Source organism: Macrobrachium nipponense, chromosome 11 (assembly GCF_015104395.2).
Source record: "Macrobrachium nipponense isolate FS-2020 chromosome 11, ASM1510439v2, whole genome shotgun sequence".
Lineage (NCBI taxonomy): Eukaryota > Metazoa > Arthropoda > Malacostraca > Decapoda > Palaemonidae > Macrobrachium > Macrobrachium nipponense.
In genome coordinates, this window is record NC_061087.1 from 60,026,813 (window position 1) to 60,048,165 (window position 21,353).

The window sequence follows — 21,353 nt, forward strand, 5'->3', positions numbered from 1 at the left end:
ACACCCTTTGGTGATTTGGGTGAGTGAGGGGCAAGGACATTGCACTAAAGACAATAAGTCATTTGATTATGTAAGTAAAAATTCATTCTTAATGATCTATGAACCCTTGTTTAGTTTAAGTTAGTTCCTTTTCTCTCTGGTAAGTTAGGTCATAGCAACCTAGTTTAGGGAAAGATAGGCTAGAATGTACCCATTTATTTCACTATTAAATGCCAAAATTTCCACAAATCATAATTTGAAAAAGCACATTCCCTATTGCAATACTTACAGGTTTTCAAGTAACATACCTGTGACAGTATGACATATTTCTTAACCTGAGTCCTTGTGCTTTGTGCATTTGAGATATTTCCTGCTGGGCAAAGCACAACACTTTTTTCCTTGATTTAATCATCATATTGTCAAAAGGATTACTATGTAGCTTAACTAACTAGTTAACTTTATGCCATGATGTTTTAGATTTACCAGAGATTTTTGGGTTAACCTCTTCACAGAAGCTGGGTGCTTTTGAAAGATCAACAAGGATTTGAAACAAATACTAGGTAGTTTTCTTCTCATATCTAGAGGTAGGTAAATGTTTAGGAGAGGGCCACATGAAGATATCGGTGATGTTCAATGTTTTTTTTTACTAGAATGTGTTGGAATGTATGTAAATAGTGGTATATGAGTGAGATAATGTAGTTAAATTCAGTAAAACTCGAAATATTGGTGTTCAAGCTCATGCTACTCTTGTCTTCCTCCCAGATTTTTTCTAAGTCTTTTGTTGTTGTTTACCGTGTCTTGTTTTAGCTCAAATGAGCTGTGTAACCACTAAAATCCACAATAAAACGAGTACACTATGACATCTTACACGTTTGGCCAATCAGTTTCATTTTTTGACACCTCAGAAACTTTGGCCAATGGCACTTCGAAAATTTTCTCGGCGCAAGAATACATCATCCTACCAACGTTATTTCAGTTCCTTCTTAGACCTTGAGCTGGTAGACAGCACTACTTCTGAGCAGCATTTACAGGATAATATTCCAGATCCTGTTGACAAAATTTCAGCATCTTGTAGTGACTTATTTAAGTTATGGTGATTTTTGTCTAGTGTATTCTGGAAATGCACAACAACTTATGGATTTGTGCCTGAGACAATTTAATTTTAAGAGAAAATTTGTCCGAATTATCATGATGTGTATAGGGTAGATTTCAACAAAAGGGGGTTTGCAGGGGGACAAAGCCCCTGCTAGGCCTAGGTAGGGGTAACAGTGCCCTAGGTTAGGTTAGGCAGTTGTGTTAGGTTAGGTAGTGCCCCACAAGTCACTTTTCTCCTGCTCCCCCCACCCAAAATCTGAGGTTCCCACTGAGGTCCCCTATAATTTTAGTAGTAGGTTTAAGGTTAGATTGTGTGTAAGAGTAAGTGATAGTTTCTTTTTTTTAAAGAGTTAATTCATGTTTCTATGCATTCTGCAACACCAATCTTGTGGTTTCCTACCATTTTTCGTCGTTAAAACCTTAAAAAAACTGGTGCAGTCCTCTCCTGAACATTTACTGGTACTACATATGTCACTGCCAAGTTGTCTTGTAAATTTATAATTGCTTATCCACTGGTACTATATGACTCTCAAACAAATTCTGTCATCATATTGCAATTTGATGGCAATGCAACATTTATAGTAACAGTTAAGAGTGTAGGTCTGAATGCTTAAGATATTTGAGTAAGGTAAAAGGGGTGGTCCAGCAGGTGCTCAAAATCTCTGGGGTAGATAGGCAGCCATCCTAAATTAGATTTACATTAGTGAATTAAAATATATCTAATTTTAAGTGCCATTACCCACTTCACCTCCGTTTGAGGACACTTGACGCATACATTCAAATCTGAGTCGCTACCATTAATTATACTAAAACTGGTTTAAGTTAGTGAAAGATGGAATGCACCAATGGGTTTAATTTTTATCCATTACCTTTCATTCAAAATCCCTGTTTCTCTTATTATGGCTGGCTTCATATTCAGTTCCACAAATATCGCATTACATCCAAATAAGCATTGGAAACTTCGACATTTTCAGTATTCTGAATGTAGGATAAATTTTCAAGTAGCACAGTTTTTAATAAATTTTCAAGTAGCACAGTTTTTAATAAGTCAAAAATCTAGGTTAAATGATGTAGAAGAACTAGTCACATTTGCGGATGCTCTTCATTCATAGTTTGTATGAGCTATCAGGTTACCCTAACACTTATCCAATAAGGGATATGCAGGTAAAATTAGAATGGATCAATGATGGTGCACGACTATCGGACCAGTGTTACTTAGAAATAAATCAGCTAGGTGTTATAATTCTTCAGAAAATTCTGGAATAAAGCTTCTAACATCCACCCCTCATTTACAGACTTCCGAGACGCTATCACCTCATCCAGACTTTTTTTTTTTTTTCTTTTTTTTTTATACAAAGCTCCACCTGATGTTTCCACTTCAAGTAATAATAATCTATTTAGGATTCCGTCCTTTCTTTCCCTTTCCTTTATTATACTAATGGAAAATCAGGTGTCAGGCAAATTGATGCCAAGGGACCTTGAGGATCAGTCCACACTATTATCTTGAGTTTGCCGAAACAGGTTTAGGTAGATCTACATTACTATTCCGCGGCGGCCTAGACTATGGCAGTTGCGGTTTTCCTATGCAGTTTTACCTCCTGAACAAGAAATTTAAGTAATATTTATTCGGACGACTGTAATTAACCCCCAGGGGCTCGTACTAAATACGGCGAAATTTTTTGACGCCCCAATTCCTGGTGGCTGTCGTATTTGCGGGGATGAACGATGCGAAATCCTTATATAAAATGCCTAGGTTTATCATATATAATATAGGCCTAGTGGCAGAATTCTGGAGCAACGAAAATGCGAAAGCTTGGCTTTATGTATCTAGTCTTGAACACCTGATAACGAATTCGTTAAAAGAAGGGAGAGCGACGGAGTCAGACAACAGATAACAAACTGCATTAAACTCCAGAACTAAATCCAACAATGATAATGACCACAAAGAAATGGAAACCTTGCTAAAATTCAATAAGCTGACCTTCATTGGGATCGGCGTCCGCCATTTATGATACGTCTGTGAAGTTGGCGAAGGCAACGAACTACCACCAATAAGCAAGAGGGCTTCAGCAACACTAGTTTCATCATATAGGGATATACCACAGGCACGAAGCTCCTCTCTGGCTAGATATACTGAGATAACGTTCGAAAAGCAGTTCGGCAGTCCTTAATAGGCTCCTAAAAAATAAAATGGCAAACAAAACCTTAACTACCTCCTACATTTTTTATTTCCTTCATTTTTTGTTAGTTTGTTTGTGTTTTTCACTTTTCTGATTCCTTCGTTCTCGGCTATAGAAAGTGCTATATAAGTGATTATGGAAGTTACGGAAAGGAAATACAGATCATACTTATCTTATCAACTTTCCATTACTTTGATTAAAGAATACAGCAAATGGCTCTTGAACGAACAACTAAAGATGATAAGATGAAAGGGGACTGGTGCGAGTTTGTTTTAGGCACATGGCTTTACCAGATTTAGAACTACAATACGTCTGAGGTGACGTGTGATTAGTTTACTTAAAAAAAATCGTCAAATGGAATTATTATTATTATCATTATTATTATTATTATTATTATTCCTTTCACTTTTGAAATTGCTTTAGCCAAAATAGATCTGTTTAGATTGTTGTCCTTGAGTCTTCCCTGTAGCAATTTATCATGAGAAAAGAATTCGAATAATAATAAATTTTATCTGAAGGCCTTTTTTCTGATTCGTTAATTCTTGGCAACAGAAAGTGCTATCCAGGTGATTAGAGTAGTTACGAAAAGGAAATATAAATGAAATGTGTAAACCTTTCTTTGCTTTAATTAAAGAAGCAAGCAAATGGTCCTTTTAACGAACAACTAAAGATGATAAAAATGAGAGGGGTACTGGTGGAAGTTTATGCATATGAGTTCACCAGTCCAGCTTTAGAACTACAAAGCATCTGGTTTGACGTGTGGTTAGTTTACTTGAAAAAAGGCCTTCAGATAACATTTTTTTATTATTCGAACTCTTTTCTCTTGTTAAATTGCTACAGGGAAGACTTGTTTGAACTTTTCACAGCATATATATATATATATATATATATATATATATATATATATATATATATATATATATATATATATATATATATATTCTCTCTCTCTCTCTTCCTCTCTCTCTCTCTCGTCTCTCTCTCTCTCTCTCTCTTTTATCTGGTGAAAAGTGGTATATCTCAAGTTGTTGTTTATTAATCACAAGAGTTAGTTATCTCCAATATTTTTATCTTTAAGAGAGAATCCAAAATATGTGACTTTGACTTCTTGATACTAACTTTTTCATATTTTGGATTCTCCAAACAAAAACTTCTTTCAGTTTTCTTCTGAAGATTGAAAAAGAAACCCACAAAATCACTTTGTAACTTGTTTACTTCTAAGTATTTACATTTAATTTTTCTCTCCACTCGAGTACTTTCAGGCCTTATCTATGGCCCATTTCCAAGAGATGTTTGGGATGTCAGGTTGGGCCTTGACCCAGCCTGACATTCCAAACATCTCTTGGAAATGGGCCATAGATAGGGCCTGAAAGTACTCGAGTGGGGAGAAAAATTAAATGTAAATACTTAGAAGTAAACAAGTTACAAAGTGATTTTGTGGGCTTCTTTTTCAATCTTCAGAAGAAAACTGAAAGAAGTTTTTGTTTGGAAAATCCAAAATATGAAAAAGTTAGTATCAAGAAGTCAAAGTCACATATTTTGGATTCTCTCTTGAAGAGAAAAATATTGGAGATAACAAAACAGTGTTAATTAATAACAAACTTGAGATATACCACTTTTCACCAGATGAAAGAGAGAGAGAGAGAGAGAGAGAGAGAGAGAGAGAGAGAGAGAGAATATCAGCATATCAAATAAGTAAATTACTAATTGGACAAATAAAAAAAATTTCCAACCATCAAGACACGTTTGCAGGCTTGTTTAATCTTTTGACAGCACATATTTAGAAAAAGGCTAAATAAACCAAAACTGACTGCGTCGTCTAAGTTTTGCTATGTCTTCTCTCCGCTATTTATCGGTATCTTATCCATAGTAACCCTAGTAACAATTAACGGGGTCTTTAATTAGATTTAGTATGCACAATGTCTCTAAAGCTGCCTTGAAATATCATAATATTGTAATTTTATTAAGATTACGTACGGAGGATAAATAAACACTGTACGGAAAAGAAGGGCATATATAATGTGGTGTCCATTTGGTATTTCAAGCTGGAGAGAGATAAAACTGTCCATGACAGTTGATCGACGGATGTCTGAGAATCACGTGAAAATACAAAATGAAATCTCGTCTCTATAACCGAAGACAGGTATCAAATGAGACCTGCGCTGTCTTGGAAATCATTCTAAATTGGCAGTTTCGAAGTTTTCGTAAGGGGAGGTTGGTCCCCGCATACTATGGGGGTGGGGGTTTTTGGAGGGTTTTGAGCGACCCTTCCTAGTTCCCTGGACTGTTATTGTCGAAGTTTGGAATGTCAGTCGAATACTATATTGAGTTAAATGTCCATTTTTCTGCGATGAATGAAGTTTAGTAAAGCTATATATTTTATGCCTTTTAATGGAAGAGCCAAAACATATCCTCAACTCTTCCAAAGGTATTTAACTTCGAAATAATACAAACACCTTAATCCTTTATTCTTACTTAAAGAACATAAGGAAATTAATTGTCATGAGATCATTTATTAAAAGTTTTTAAGTCATGCTCGTGACTACGTAAACAGCTCCTTTTACCTTTTCATTGTTATTAACTTAAGTATATTAATGTAATGGGAATTTTTACTTCAATAAATTAGATATAATTTGCAAGAGAAAAATTATTGGTGGAACCAAGACACTGTCAGAGCCAGATCCCAGTTGGAAAGAATATTTGTAATTATGTATCTATACTGTAGCTGACATATACATTTCATTTGTGTTTACTTATTTACAGCACCTTTCTATAGTTCGTCGCCTTCTCATAACATGGCCTCCTCTACCTCAAGGTAGCGTTCATTTCGAAATATCAGCTTTTATACCAAAAGAAATGAACGCGTCTTACAAAGAAATTTTCATCTATAACGCCAACAAAGACATCGATGAAGACTCAATGGTTTGTCACCTCCATTTCCGAGAAGTTAGTTACATAATAATTTAGTTTTCTGTATATAAAAAAAAAACTATTGAGATAGTTTTGTCTGTCCGTCCGCACTTTTCTGTCCGACCTTAGATCTTAAAAAACTGCTGAGGCTAGAAGGCTGCAAATTTGTATATTGATAATCCACCCTCCAATCATCAAAGATACCAAATTGCAGCCCTTTAGCCTCAGTAGTTTTCATTTTCTTTGAGGTTAAAGTTAGCCATGATCGTGCTTCTGGCGGCCTTGATGATACGCTGTACAGAAAACTCGATTGCGCATAAGAAACTTGGGCGTACTTTATACTTGCATTTTGTATAAGGATAAGCAATTCTGCCCAAAATATGAGCGTCAGTAAAACGCCGATTTTCCTTTGGAGAGTTAAAAATATGATAACAGAGTCTATATATGTCTGGTGCTTTAGTTAATGAATCCTAAAACTACCCTTTGGAGATTGCGCTGTCATCCGCCTGTCCTTTGCTCTCATAAACCCTTTAATGAGACATTAGGATGGAAAGAATAATGACAAGGTGACTTTGGGGCGAATGAAAAGGTTCATTAAAGATGAATTGCACAAAGAATGATTTTGCAACTTAAAGAAGAGTGGAGGGGAAATCACAATGGATCATTAGAACAGGATATAACAAAAGAAACGCATCATAAAGGAAAAATAAAAGAAGCTGAATTGAAAGGATATGCGAAAGTAAAGAAGTGAAGCAGAAGTGAAGAATGTCTTGTGTGAAAAGGGGAAGAGCCGGGGGAGAAAAAAATGAGTACGAGGAAGAAGACTAAATTATTCATCTATTTCAGATTGTTTAAAATCTAAATTAAACAGCGGATAAGGGGAGTCGATTTCCAAATAAGCGCAATGATTAGAACAAACATTTCCCTTAATTTCGCTTTTTTACTGTTCTGAAAAATAGGATCACATACTTGTTGTTTTTTTCTATTTCATTCTTGTAAAAATAAAAACATGCAAAGCTAAAGGATGATTGCTGATCTCAAGATACTCGAACTGAGGAGGAACTGCATCTAAGATGAGTATTCACGCAAGAAATCTTTATCGGATTTGACGGAAAGCATTTCAAGATATCATGAAGCCAAAAAGAATTAATTTGGCTCTTTTTCCTATACACAGAGAACATTTATATTTATAGTATGACTAATGATGTATGAGAGAAGGGTAGCATTTACAACCAGATTTACATTTGAAATCTAATTATTAACCTCTCCATGTATCTGTCTGTCTGTCTGTGTGTCTCTCTATCACTCTATCAGTGCACATACATATATACACACAATGCAAATATACATACATAAAGACATATATATATATATATATATATATATATATATATATATATATATATATATATGTGTGTGTGTGTGTGTATATATATATATATATATATAATATATATATATATATATTATATAATATGTATATATATATATGTGTGTGTGTGTGTATGTATATATATATATATATATATATATATATATATATATACATATATATATATATATATATATGTATATATATATATATATATATATATATATATATATATATATATATATATATATATATATATCTCTCTCTCTCTCTCGTCTCGTCTCTCTCTCTCTCTCTCTCTATGGGATTAACACGCGTTTCTAATGCCACGCCGAGAAGGGTCTATGGCTCTTCGCCAGGAAGGGACAATATATCTTGATTTCTATGGTCCTTTTTCTTGGCGAATGCTCTGTCGATATCTGTTATTTATTACATAAGAACTTCTCAGTAACTTTAGCATCGAGTTTCTGTGTGAAAAACAGTACGATAAAGAACGAATATAGGATACAAGATGGACCATACTCTAATATGTTTATGGGCGACAAGCCTACCTAATATTCCCACAGGAAGTACGAAGAAAATATAGACTGACCATCAAGACTTGGTGGATGGAAAAGTTACGAAAAGAGAAATCTTTATAATAAGAAATTTAAAATATTAAATTAAAGTTCATATAAAGATATCGGATTCTTACATGTCTCCAGAATATGTAGTAGTTATTTTCATTTCTTGAAAAAATGCAATTTTTCCCCAATAGGCTTTTATTATTGTAATTATTTGCGTAGAAGAAAAAATATGCTCTCCCTTTTTAATAGTTTCATATAGCATCAATATATATTCATATAATTTTTCTATGTATGTTATTATTACAAAATTATAATTAGTGGACTAATTAGTCTAGTCGGGCATCAAAAAAGCCAATCCGTTTTACAGCTTTAGCAATAATATTCTAAAAACATAGGTTATTATCATACTACTTGTTTTATATTTTGCTTACTATTTTATTGTAGAAAGTTTATACATGCATTAAATGTATAAATAACAAAAACTTGCTGCTTACTTATCATTATTTTAGAGAAAAGACTGAAAATAATCAATTAGTAACTTAGTCTTTCAAATTTTGTCCTAGTAATTTTTTTGAAATCAGAATTTGATTGAATAATAAAGAAATGTTATAATAATAATTTTAGTAATGATATATACTGATTAACGTCTTAATTGACGTGCTTCTTCTTTGAATGGAGCACTAATACAAGATGTAAAAATCCTCATCATCTCATTCCCTACTTATGGTGTGTGGAATTTTAGGAAACAGTTGTTGTTCTTATTGGACACAAGTTTACTTCACATTTCATGTACAAAATATTTGTTTTTCCTTTACATACGGGATTCTTGCAAATCCTTTCCATATCATCAACACTTGGGAAATGTCCTACAAAGTCAGATCGAATGGGTTTATCAGGAATTGGTTGTGGAGGCCGTCCTACCTTTCGTTTTTTACTTTTACCCTCTAAGCTTGATGGCCTGCCTCTTTTTAGGTTTCCTGAGGACTCTCCTCTTTTCATGAAAGAAAATGCAACTTCCATTTTGGAGAATGCAAGGAGAAGGATATCTGGCTTTGGTATATAAAGATTTCCAGCATCCCGTCGATAGAGTAGCCAGCTATTTACTATGACCATATCAATCATGTGGAAAATAAAACGATGGTAGTATTTTTTTGGACCTTATAGTTATCCTGTGTATGGAAATAAAGCAGTCTGCCAAGTCTACTCCCCCACTGACATGTTATAATGTATAATAATGTCAGGGCAATTTACAACAATCCTACACTTGAGTTTTCTGTCACACCTTACTGATAGGATTGGCTTTTGTGAAGACTGACACAATATTCACAATTTTAGTATAATCCCACTTGACATAGGTAACCTCACACTCTTGGCCTGTACTTCTGAGCCCTTCATACGAACCTTTACCTTTGCTCATTGAAACTTTCTCAGCATCCTTCGAAGTCTTTATTCCTGGCAAGCGAGGAACACGCTGTGTTCTGCAACACCAAATACCCCTGGTTGATAGTTGCTGCATTAGTGGCATAGAGGTAAACCAATTATCAAAGAATAAAAAAATAGTTGCAGTTTGTAGGGATTACTTGAGCCAAATGTAACATACATTGGCACTAGCACCGAGGTCAGGAACATTTTGGTTATCGACTGGATCAATTTTCCCTGTGTAAGGTATAAAATCATAGGTCATACCCTGACTGTCTGCAAGAACCATAAACTTAGACCCATATTTATGTGGTTTACTAGGTATATACTGTTTGAAACTACTATCGCCCTTGAGAGGAGTAAGTTGTTCATCAATGCAAAGATTTTGAGTCACTGGGATTTGCTGAAACTTGCTTCCCAGTTTATCATCAAAGAGGTGGACTTTGAATAATTTGTCCCTGTTTCCTTTGGGGTTTGAATAGAGGATTGAATTATCAGCCACATGAAATTTGGATTTTATTTCTTCCCATCTGTTACGACTCAACATTTGCAGCAATTTCTCTAAGAGGGTTGACCAATGCATTTTAATATTAGGAAGTTTACTTATTGGAAAATATACACTCAAACCCAGCTATTGTTCTAATTCATTACATTTAGAGGTTTGTTCGGATTTTTTAATTGCACACTGTACTACAATAGTGTCCATAATGTCTTCTTCCATAGAAAATAGATTTTTGAATATCTAGAAAGAGAGGTGATGTACATACTCATAAAAAGTATAATAGTGGAAAAAATATGTGATGATAGTGATGATGGTTAGTATGTGGTGGTTGCTGCGGTGGTGGTGGTAGTTTTGGCTTTGGCAGTGGTGATAGTGGTAGTAGAGATGTTGGCAATGATTTCAAACAATAATTTGTATACATAACAATCTCTATTTATTTGAGTATAGCAAGTTATATAATGTAACAAAACAAGGTCTTTATTTGCTATGCCCAGTTTGGGTAATTATGCCTATGATTATCAAGGCTCAGATGTCCCCAACTGGACTAAAAGGATCACTAATTAGAAAAAATAAATAAACACAGAAAATAGTATTTACATGGTATTTTGCATTTGTATGTAAGGTAGTATACATATTTATCAAGAAATAACTTTGAAATAACTCTACTTACATTGTATTTCATCCATTTTGCACAAAAAATGATGTAGTATTGTGGATAAAATCAACACATCCTCATCCCCAAAAAGATTGTTTAGTAGTGGGGCTAATGTTGGTAATAATGGGCGGCGTCAATCAGGAGGATGAATTAGTAAGAGGACGAATTAGACCGTGTAGGCAGACAAAGTTACCAAGCCATAATAACAGCATTGTATGTGTATTTTAATTAGCAGACTAATTAAAATACACACAACTACTAGTTCAGCGTCTTTGTGATTTAGGTTAATAGGTTTCTGGCAATCTGATAAGTAATTTAATGATTTTTGTGATCTGATGGGTAACATTTTTCTTGTATCATACTGAAAACATACTTATCATAAAAGTTACGGGTATGAACTTGTAAAAAGCTGGCCATTCCAATGAAAAAATTACTAAGTAACACCTTTTCACATATGACCAGTTCTTGGGGTTTTGTATTTTGAAATTCCTGCTGTGTTCATTGTTCGGTATTCAATAATACTGGCAGGATAAAATTTTTATGAAGCTTTCCTCATTCAAAATATTACTTTGTTGTCAGTTTTTTTCAGGTATGTATACAGTTTTACAGTTGTAATGCAATGAAGTTTGGTTAGCTTAGTACGGAATGAAAGAACGTTTGTGAAAAATGTTATTAATAAAGTATTATGTACTCCGCAGAACGTAGGAGGTACGACGGTAGTTAAAAAGAAAAGAAAAACAAACTAATTATATAATTAACTCCTCATGAAGCCTTCTGCGTTCATGTTCAAAATCTGGCTCCGTATCCCAGTTAATAAAAAAATAATAATATTTAAAACCGTTTTCGTGGAAGTGCTCAACTGGAAAGAAAAGGGTTTAGTTTTTTATTTATTTATTTTTAATGCAACAAGGCTAAAGGCGCCAAAATAAGAGACTGAAAACGCCGCCTTAGTCGAGCCTTAGAGGGGAACTTATGGTTAATAGCCATTAAATTTCGTCAAACAGAACTTTTAATAAGCTAAAAAATTAGCCATTGCTCAAATCTGTGTGTAATCCCATTGTTTTACAATTTAATTTCAAAGTAGCGCCGAGGTACTTCAATGGAGAGCGCCATGTCTTCTGGATTCAACCATGTTGCCATCTGGCGGATTAGTACCGTATCAAGAGCAGCGAAGCCGCGTATTGTAGAATATTCGTTCTCGGTATTGTCCTCGTGTTCTAGGTCAATTGTCCTTCAAATAGCATCAATTATGCCAACTAACTTGAGTGGCGTTTGGATTGACAGCAATATAGACCACCAATGGGTAAACCGATATCGGCCACTCTTGCTAATGTTTTCTTGTTTTCATGAGACGGAAGGGTTATCAACAGTTCTTTAAGTTTTAAAGCTAACTAATATTTGCGGTATGTCCATGAAATATTTCTAGACAAAAAGAGTGACGACACGAAATTCTTTGACTATTTAAATTCAAAACATGCCAATATTAAATTTATTCAGGAGGAGGCAATTGATTTAAGATGCCGTAGTTAGATCCCTTGACAACGAAAATTGACTGCAACATAGAATAACAGTATCAGCACTTTTCAAAGCCAACAGGATTTTCTCGATTACTTCAATTTTCACAAAGATGAAACGTTCTTGGAGACACTATAATAACGGTTACTTCAATGTCATCAGAAATTGCCATGGGGTAAAAGTAACAAAAGACCAAGTATTACATTTCAAATTTCCTCATGTATCAAATAAAATCAAAGGTTTAATAGGAACAAAAATAAAACAGTTGACTAAAACATAACTCCAAGATATAGAGATTCGAATGGTGTTTTTGAATAATTTTTAAATGGGTAATCTGTTCAAGCCAAAAGAGACATTGTCTAGTGAACTGTGTTCAGTGATTGTATATAAATTCGTGTCCGAAGTGTATTTCGGAATATATCAGTAGGTCAACGAAATTGTTGTCTATCACAACTTTAGAGCGCAGGCATACGTTCAAGGGCCCTTTACCTCTCGGTAAAACACCTCAGTCCTCCATAAGAGAACATTGTCACGGTTTGTGCAACGTTGATTTTTATTCATAATTTTGTTCTTATTTTAGTAATTTATGTAAAAGCTTGATTTGAAACAAAGCTAAGAGGAGTCGAGATTCGTTTTCATTATTTTCAGTATGTTGATTGTATTAATGTTATTTTTTATATAAATGCGTTGATTCTTAATTTCTACAGAACTTGCACAGAGCTTGGTTAAAGGAGAGAAACGAATGTTGAGGTTTGTTTTAGCGTTGCAGTCCCTCACCCGATTAAGATTTCCTTTAGCAACAATGAATATGAATGATAAGCATTGCGACGACAATTTCAACTGTATTGCATTCCTTCTCAAAATTCAGTTCTTCGGAGAAATATGATATCTTCGTATATACTCTTAATGACATGAAATTTATGTTTGCAAGAATTTTCTGAGACAACTATTACCGGAAATTTATGTATAATAAAGTCATTGCGAGGAGAGAGAATGCGTCTCATGCACAACACAGAGGGCGTCGTAGAAGAGATCTTTAATATTTAATATAATATGTCTTTGCTTGATCTCCAGGAAGTTTTTCCTCAAATGTTTGATAAAAGATTTCTCATTCAACTTTATTTCAGTCTCCAAAGCAGCCTCCGGAAATCTGGAGACAGTTTTTGTGTAACTTTTCAAAGGCAACAAAGTTTTCAGCTTAAGAATTAGAGCCTCTTAATGACACGAATCATTGCCGTTTGACTCCTCCATAATACAATAGAATTTTCTTAATGAAGTGCAGTAATTTTCGTACCCTGCGCTGTTATCAGCCTTTTTAAAAAAAAGGATGTTTTGTAATAAGCTAAACGCAATACTCAACGAGCGAGCGTTGATGGAACCATTTATACAACTTATTTTTTTACTATGATGATCAGATTTTGTTTTCTTTCAAATATTAAATCATAATCAACTCAAGCTCTGAATTAACTTTTTTCAGGCTGAAGACCTAAGAATTTCTGAATATTTGTAATACCATTATCATGGGGCTGTTTAAAGAAAAATAATAAAGTAGAAAAATTACTATTCCACAAGTAAAGCACATCTTAATAATAACGACTAGGTTAGCAATTAGAAAAGATTTATTGCTTCAGCATTGTAGATCATACTATACAGCCTAAATGAAGGAATTCCTAACGTCTATTTTTTCATAATTTAGTAAAGCTAAACTAACTACTGGCTTCACATCCGAACAAAGGTGAACACTTCCTTCCTATACCCCTGACTCCTATCATATTGTAATTTACTTGGGAGTATTCATCGAATGTTGTTCAGCCTTCCTTCATTGCTTGACATCTAAAGTGATTGGTATATCTTGAACGTCTCTAATGTTTCACATAAATAGAAATTGCTTAAATAATTGGTCCTATTTTTGAAGACGGTATTTTAGCAAGCATAATTTTTAACATTTACTAGAAGAACTCATCTTACAAAGGTTGATTTAGTAAACCGTTGTAGCATAGAAATTAAGTTTTTCTCATTACCGGAACACAAAACGAGATAAGAAGAGTATGGATGAACCAAGAAAATAGCAATATACTTATTTCTTAATCGAAGAAAGGTGATGGATGCACACTTAGAAGACATTTACATAAAGAACGAATCGCTAAGCAGCATACAAAGGATGATTCCTTCGTCCTCGTTTCAATTATATATTCCGCTGATCTCAGTGATCCTCAGAACAGGCTGTTCTTTTCTTTTGATCCCAAACTTTGGAGTTCTCTTCTTACCTCTGCTTTTCCATACTCTTATAACCTGTCTTCTTTTAAAAGGCAAGTATACTGGTGCTTTCATGATTGAGTCCTACTCTTCTTATCATTCTGTCCTCCCCAGATTCTCTTCATGTCTGGCTAGATATCGGCATGGACTACCACTAGTATAGGTCTTTTTACTTTGAAAACAAAAGTATTAGTATTTATACAAAATCTGGTGGCAATAAGAACAAATTTTAGAAATGAACCAAACAGCCCCTTCTTAAAGGTAATAATATCACGAAAAGATGAGAAAGTATCTTTTGTTATTTGAGAATTGCCCAACCCGCGTTACTAATCTATTTTTAATGCAGGATTCATCAACCCATTTTGTGATGACAGAGTCTTCGAGGATTACACAGCATCCTTCTCCTCTGAATGCCACATCAGGTGATTAGCTGAATAGCTCAGAGTTTAAGAGATTTGACCTATTCACATTGGTTTAGCAATAATAACCTTTAAAACATAGAGGTTAAATATCTTCCTTCTGTATAAACGTTGATCAATATATAATAGAACTTTCAGCAATCAAATAGTTGAACCGCTGTTTATTAATAAATATTTGGAGAATGTTCTGAAATCTGAGGATTAAAATGTGGGTAACATAGTAAGAAATTACAATAAAGCTCTCCACTCTCTCAGAGGTTCCTTACGCACTGAGTAGTTAACTTCAAATAAGGGGGATTTTTTTTTTTTCAGATCTGCGTGGATGACACAACTTGGTGTCCTTGGCAATACGCATTGACGCAAATCCGCCTTCTCATGTTCGGGATGGTTGGGAACAAGGAAGGTGACCAACTTGTAAAGTCAGCAGTCACCTCCCCAGAACCCAGATATCTACTACCATATCGGGATATATATCCGCTATTAGATCAGAAAATGAAAGCGTTGGCAGTCCCTTTTAGAAAATATTTTAACGAAGCCAAAAATGAGCTGTATGACGCCATTGGTGTCTCCTTGGTCATATCCTTATATGCTAAAGAGACAAGACACCATGGGTAGCAGTTTGAAGATTAAACATACAAGACTTACTAATGGGTTCTTGATGTCTCATGAAAATCCTCCATTGTGTGATGACTGCATTGTGCCCTTGACTGGAGACGTTTGCTGGTTGAATGCCCTAGTCTTGGGAATCTGAGAGATAAGTAGGTTCCTCTCTTGGGGACGGGACAGAAGAAGACTTTCATTCTTGCGACAATTTTCGGTGAAGATTGTAATATAGAGCAGTTGTGCATCTTTGTTAGGGAGGCAGGCCTCAAAAAAGTTAAGATCATACAAATTATGTGTGTATGTATATATATTATACATGTTTTACAGATTATATATATATATATATATATTAGTAATTTTTGTACTATAAAACTTCACTTGACCGCAACTCCAGCGTTCACTGAAGGTATTTTTAAGAGAGCCATACTGTTTAGAATAAAAAACAGCCTATTCTACAATATTTATAAATTTTCACGTTCATGCCAAGTCAACGTGAAAACAGTTGAGTACTCTAAAATAAATAAATGAATAAATAAATAAAGAAAGAAAGAAATATATAAATAAAGAAAGAAAATGTTATTCTTGTGAAATACATAGAACTGTCCACACTTGACTTATAAACCTATCTAATATTTACACATTTTCATCTTTTATAAAAAAAGAACCTGCTATTTAATATTGAGCCAGGCTTTAATATCACGTGAGACTTTTACTTTTAGTTATGAATGAATGAGATTCTAAAAGGGGACTTTTTGTCACGAAGGTCAGAATATTATTTTTATTATTCATGTTATCCTGTATAGTTTTATATACCTTTTTTGAATTATTCATGTTATATGATGTAACACTACTTTAGTTTGTTATAACTATGTGTTTCTAACAGCACTTTCCTATTTCTAAATATATATCATGCTGACGAATGATGAGGTATGTTCAGTGGGTTTGACAAATCTTAGGCTTACGATATTGGCTATGCAGGTCTGCTGTTTCTCTGCGAATTATTTCTCCTTTCACTCAACAAAAGTCAGCAGTCAGTCAGACTGTCTGCCATAAAGTAAGTCAGAGTTCAAATATAGAGAGTAACAAAGATACTTCACTACATATCTTCTTCCGGTAGAGTGCAAACAGTACTAAGGACGAACAGAAATTATCTGTCTCTTGGTTGTGGTCAGGGGCATGTGGGATTTGGTGTTGGAATACCTATCACTCTATAGATATATATATATATATATATATATATATATATATATATATATATATATATATATATATATATAATAAAGAGATTCTAAACCTCGTTCTTCTATTTTAAAAGGTAGCAATGGATCCGGCGCCTAAGGCAACTGGTAACACATTCTCTCTCTCTCTCTCTCTCTCTCTCTCTCTCTCTCTCTCTCTCTCTCTCTCTCGACATGCCCCACCCCCCTCAATTATCCAAGGCCATCAAATCAGACACGGAACTTACAAAAATATGCATTTATTTAAAATAAAGTGTAAACTGAATAACTCAGGATCTTAACAAAAAGATTAAATGAAATATTAAACTCAAAGTCCAAATAACTCAGATAACCCTCGGTAATTAATCAAATAACTAACATTAGTTAAGCCATAACATTAGGCACAGTCAACACAGTCAGTACACCATAGTAAGTCACCATATTCAATACCCCTTATCTCAGATCAGTTCCCTTTTCTCCAGATCAATTCCCTTTCTCCAGAATCGCCCATTCAACGCAATATGCACTATCACTTAATAACAAAGATACTGTTTGAAGAAGTCATCTTGGCTTCTCCCTGTTTTGTACAGATCTATCCTTCTTGGTTACTAAACATATGTAAAGGAAAAGCTCGCACGCACGTACGAACTCACACACAATGTCCACACCCCAGGTAACTGCCTAGAACTAGTTAAATAAGTCACCTCCGTATCAAGCGCTCATAGCAACAGGACATGCACACCACTCAAAAAGACATGCCAGCATTCCTAAGCTCGTCACCTCGAGCACTGTCTATAAGGAGAAACTAAATGATGACTTCTCCACATTCTAAGAAACTCATAGCACATCACATTGCAACTGTATTTAAAATATAGCAAATCCATCTTTTATGTAACACACACATATATATGTATATATATATATATATATATATATATATATATATATATATATATATATATATATCTGTGTGTCTGTATCTGTATCTATATATATATATATATATATATATATATATATATATATATATATATATATATATATATATATATATATATATATATATATATATATATATATATATATATATATATATATATATATGCTTAAAAAATCACAGAAGATGCACGTGACTTCATTGAATAAGCGTATACCACAGGACGACATCAAGCTGTATGGTAAGAGCATGAAGGAAATAGATACCCTAATCCAGACTGTAAGGATGGAGTTTGGAATAGAAAAATGCGCCTTAGTCAACATACAAAAAGGCAAAGTAACGAGAACTGAAGGGATAAAGCTACCAGATGGGAGCAACATCAAACACATAGATGAGACAGGATACAAATACCTGGGAATAATGGAAGGAGGAGATATAAACACCAAGAGATGAAGGATACGATCAGGAAAGAATATATGCAGAGACTCAAGGCGATACTCAAGTCAAAACTCAACGCCTGGAAAATGATAGGCAGAAAATCCAGCGCCCTTCGTCTTTACAAGGCATGTTCAAGAACGAATGAAATGCAGTTGGAGAGGAAAAGTTATCAGTAACCACCCAAAGTCAAGGGAATACCAGATGTAATCAAAAAGGAAAAAACCAAAGATAATCAGATACAGCGCAGGTATATGTGGGAATGGACGAAGGCAGAACTCCGCAGCATAGATCAGAAAACCAGGAAACAAATGACAATACACAAAGCACTACACCCAAGAGCAAATACGGACAGACTATACATAACACGAAAGGAAGGAGGGAGAGGACTACTAAGTATAGAGGACTGCGTCAACATCGAAAACAGAGCACTGGGGCAATATCTGAAACCAGTGAAGACGAGTGCTAAAGAGTGCATGGGAAGAAGGACTAATAAAAGTAGACGAAGACCCAGAAATATACAGAGACAGGAGAAGACAGAAAGAACGGAGGACTGGCACAACAAACCAATGCACGGACAATACATGAGACAGACTAAAGAACTAGCCAGCAATGACAATTGGCAGTGGCTACGAGGGAGAGCTAAAGAAGGAAACTGAAGGAATGGCGATAACCGCGGCACAAGATCAGGCCCTAAGAACCAGATATGTTCAAGTACGATAGACGGAAATAACATCTCTCCCATATGTAGGAAGTGCAATACGAAAAATGAAACCATAAACCACATAGCAAGTGAATGCCCGGCACTTGCACAGAACCAGTACAAAAGAGGCATGATTCAGTGGCAAAAGCCCTCCACTGGAGCCTGTGCAAGAAACATCAGATACCTTGGCAGTAATAAGTGGGTACGAGCACCAACCTGAGGGAGTGATAGAAAACGATCAGGCAAAGATCCTCTGGGACTATGGTATCAGAACGGATAGGGTGATACGCGAATAAATACCAGACGTGACGTTGATTGACAAAGTCAAGAAGAAAGTATCACTCATTTGATGTTGCAATACCATGGGACACCAGAGTTGAAGAAAGAAAGAGAGGGAAAAATGGATAAGTATCAAGATCTGAAAATAGAATAAGGATATGGATATGCCAGTGGAAATCGTACCCATAATCATAGGAGCACTAGGCACGATCCCAAGATCCCTGAAAAGGAATCTAGAAAAACTAGAGGCTGAAGTAGCTCCAGGACTCAGGCAGAAGAGTGAGACCTAGAGAAACGGCACACATAGTAGAAACAAGTTGGTGGACTCTTTAAGGAGGCAGGATGCAACCCGGAACCCCACACTATAAATACCACCCAGTCGAATTGGAGGACTGTGATAGAGCGAAAAAAAAAAAAAAAAAAAAAAAAAAAAAATAATAATAATAATAATAATAATTAATTATATTATTATTATTATTATTATTATTATTATTATTATATTCATTATTATTATTATTATTATTATTATTATTATTATTATAAGATGTTCAAGAATGGTGGGCACGAAATGCAGCAGTAATAAGAAGGCATGGAAAGGAGCTGCTAGGAGAGACATCTGGTATCATATGGGAAGAAAAGGAGAGTTGGTGGTGGGATGAAGACATTGAGAAAAGTAGTAAAAGATAAGAAGGGGGCAAAGAAAAGATGGGAAGAGTCACAGTCAGTGGAAGACAGAAATAGGTACAGAGAGGAAAACAAGGTGGTGAAAAAGGTGGTAGCCCAAGCTAAAGCAAAGTCGTATGATGATGTGTATAATGAGCTGGGGACAAAGGAAGGATTAAAGAAGATGATCAAGCTATCAAAGGCTAGAAATAAGAGCACCAAAGATATAACACATATCAAACAAATAAAGGATCAAGAGGGTGTAGTGCTTAGAAAGGAGGAAGACATTGTGAAGAGATGGAAAGAATTTCGAACAGTTGTTAAATGAAGAAAATAATAGACTAATAAGAGAGGATGGGCAAGTGAACATTGGCATGGTAATGAGGTTTTCTAGGCAAGAGGTACTAAATGCACTGAAGAAGATGAAGAATGAGGAAGGCAACCGGACCAGACATGATCCCGTGGAGGCATGGAAAGCATTAGGAGAGGAAGGAGTGGATATACTGTACGATCTTATGATAAAGATCCTTGAACACGAAAAGATACCAAATGAGTGGCGTGGGAGTATATTGATCCCAATAATTTTTTAAAGGGAAAGGCGATGTCCAAGAGTGTGGTAATTATAGGGGCATTAAATTGATGTCCCACACTTTGAAGATACTGGAAAGGATGATAGATGCTAGACTGAGAGAAGAAGTACAAATAGGTAAAGAGCAGATGGGATTTATGAAGGGAAGGGGAACAACAGATGGTATATTTTGTCTGAGGCAAATAATGGAGAAATTCGGGAAAAGACAAAGGGACTACATATGGTATTCATTGACCTTGAAAAGGCTTATGACCGAGTCCCGAGCCAGAGGTATGGAAGGAGCCTGAGGGAGAAGTGGTGCCAGAGAAGTATGTGCGATTGATACAAGAGATGTACCGGAATGTATTTACCAGAGTGAAGAGCAGTGTTGGGGAGACAGAAGGTTTTGAGGTGAGAGTAGGATTACACCAGGGGTCGGCTCTGAGCCCATTTATCTTTAACATAGTGATGGATGTTATAATAGAGGAAGTAAGGGAGACAGTACCATGGAACATATTGTATGCGGATGATATTGTTCTGTGTGCAGAGAGCAGGGAAGATCTGGAAGTGAAATTGGAAAGATGGAGACAAGTACTGGAGGACAGAGGAATGAGAATAAGTAGATCCAAGACAGAATATGTGTACCACCACTGAGGGGATGATAGAGAAAGTATTCAGCTTGGTGGAGAGCAAATAAGGAGAGTTGATAAGTTTAAGTATTTGGGATCTTTTGTTAACACTGGAGGAAGTATGGAAGAAGAAGTAAAACATCGGGTACAGGCAGGCTGGAACAACTGGAGAGCGGCCTCGGGAGTTCTTTGTGACAAAAGAGTGCCGCTTAGGTTAAAAGGAAATTTCACAAGACGGTGGTAAGAACAGCAATGCTGTATGGTACGGAAACAGCAAGCATGAGAAAAGCAGAGCAGAAGAAGATGGATGTGGCAGAAATGAGAATGCTTAGGTGGATGTCTGGGGTAACAAGAGTGGATAGGATCAGAAATGACTACATAAGGGGGTCAACTAAGGTGGTGGAAGTATCAAAGAAAGTGCAGGAGGGGAGGCTGAGATGGTATGGACACC

General features: G+C 35.2%; 1 protein-coding gene and 1 pseudogene across 1 annotated transcript in view; both read right to left on the reverse strand.

The window, feature by feature from the left end:
- LOC135206250 (SET and MYND domain-containing protein 4-like) overlaps positions 1–3,191 on the reverse strand; it is a 43,794-nt gene extending 40,603 nt beyond the window's left edge. The window contains exon 1 of the mRNA XM_064237636.1: positions 3,056–3,191. Within this exon, the coding sequence (XP_064093706.1) occupies positions 3,056–3,080 (25 nt within the window). The 5' untranslated portion in view covers positions 3,081–3,191. The remainder of the gene's footprint in view (positions 1–3,055) is intronic.
- Positions 3,192–9,378: 6,187 nt separating this feature from the next.
- On the reverse strand, positions 9,379–11,818 carry LOC135208833 (piggyBac transposable element-derived protein 3-like; annotated as a pseudogene).
- Positions 11,819–21,353: the final 9,535 nt, after the last annotated feature.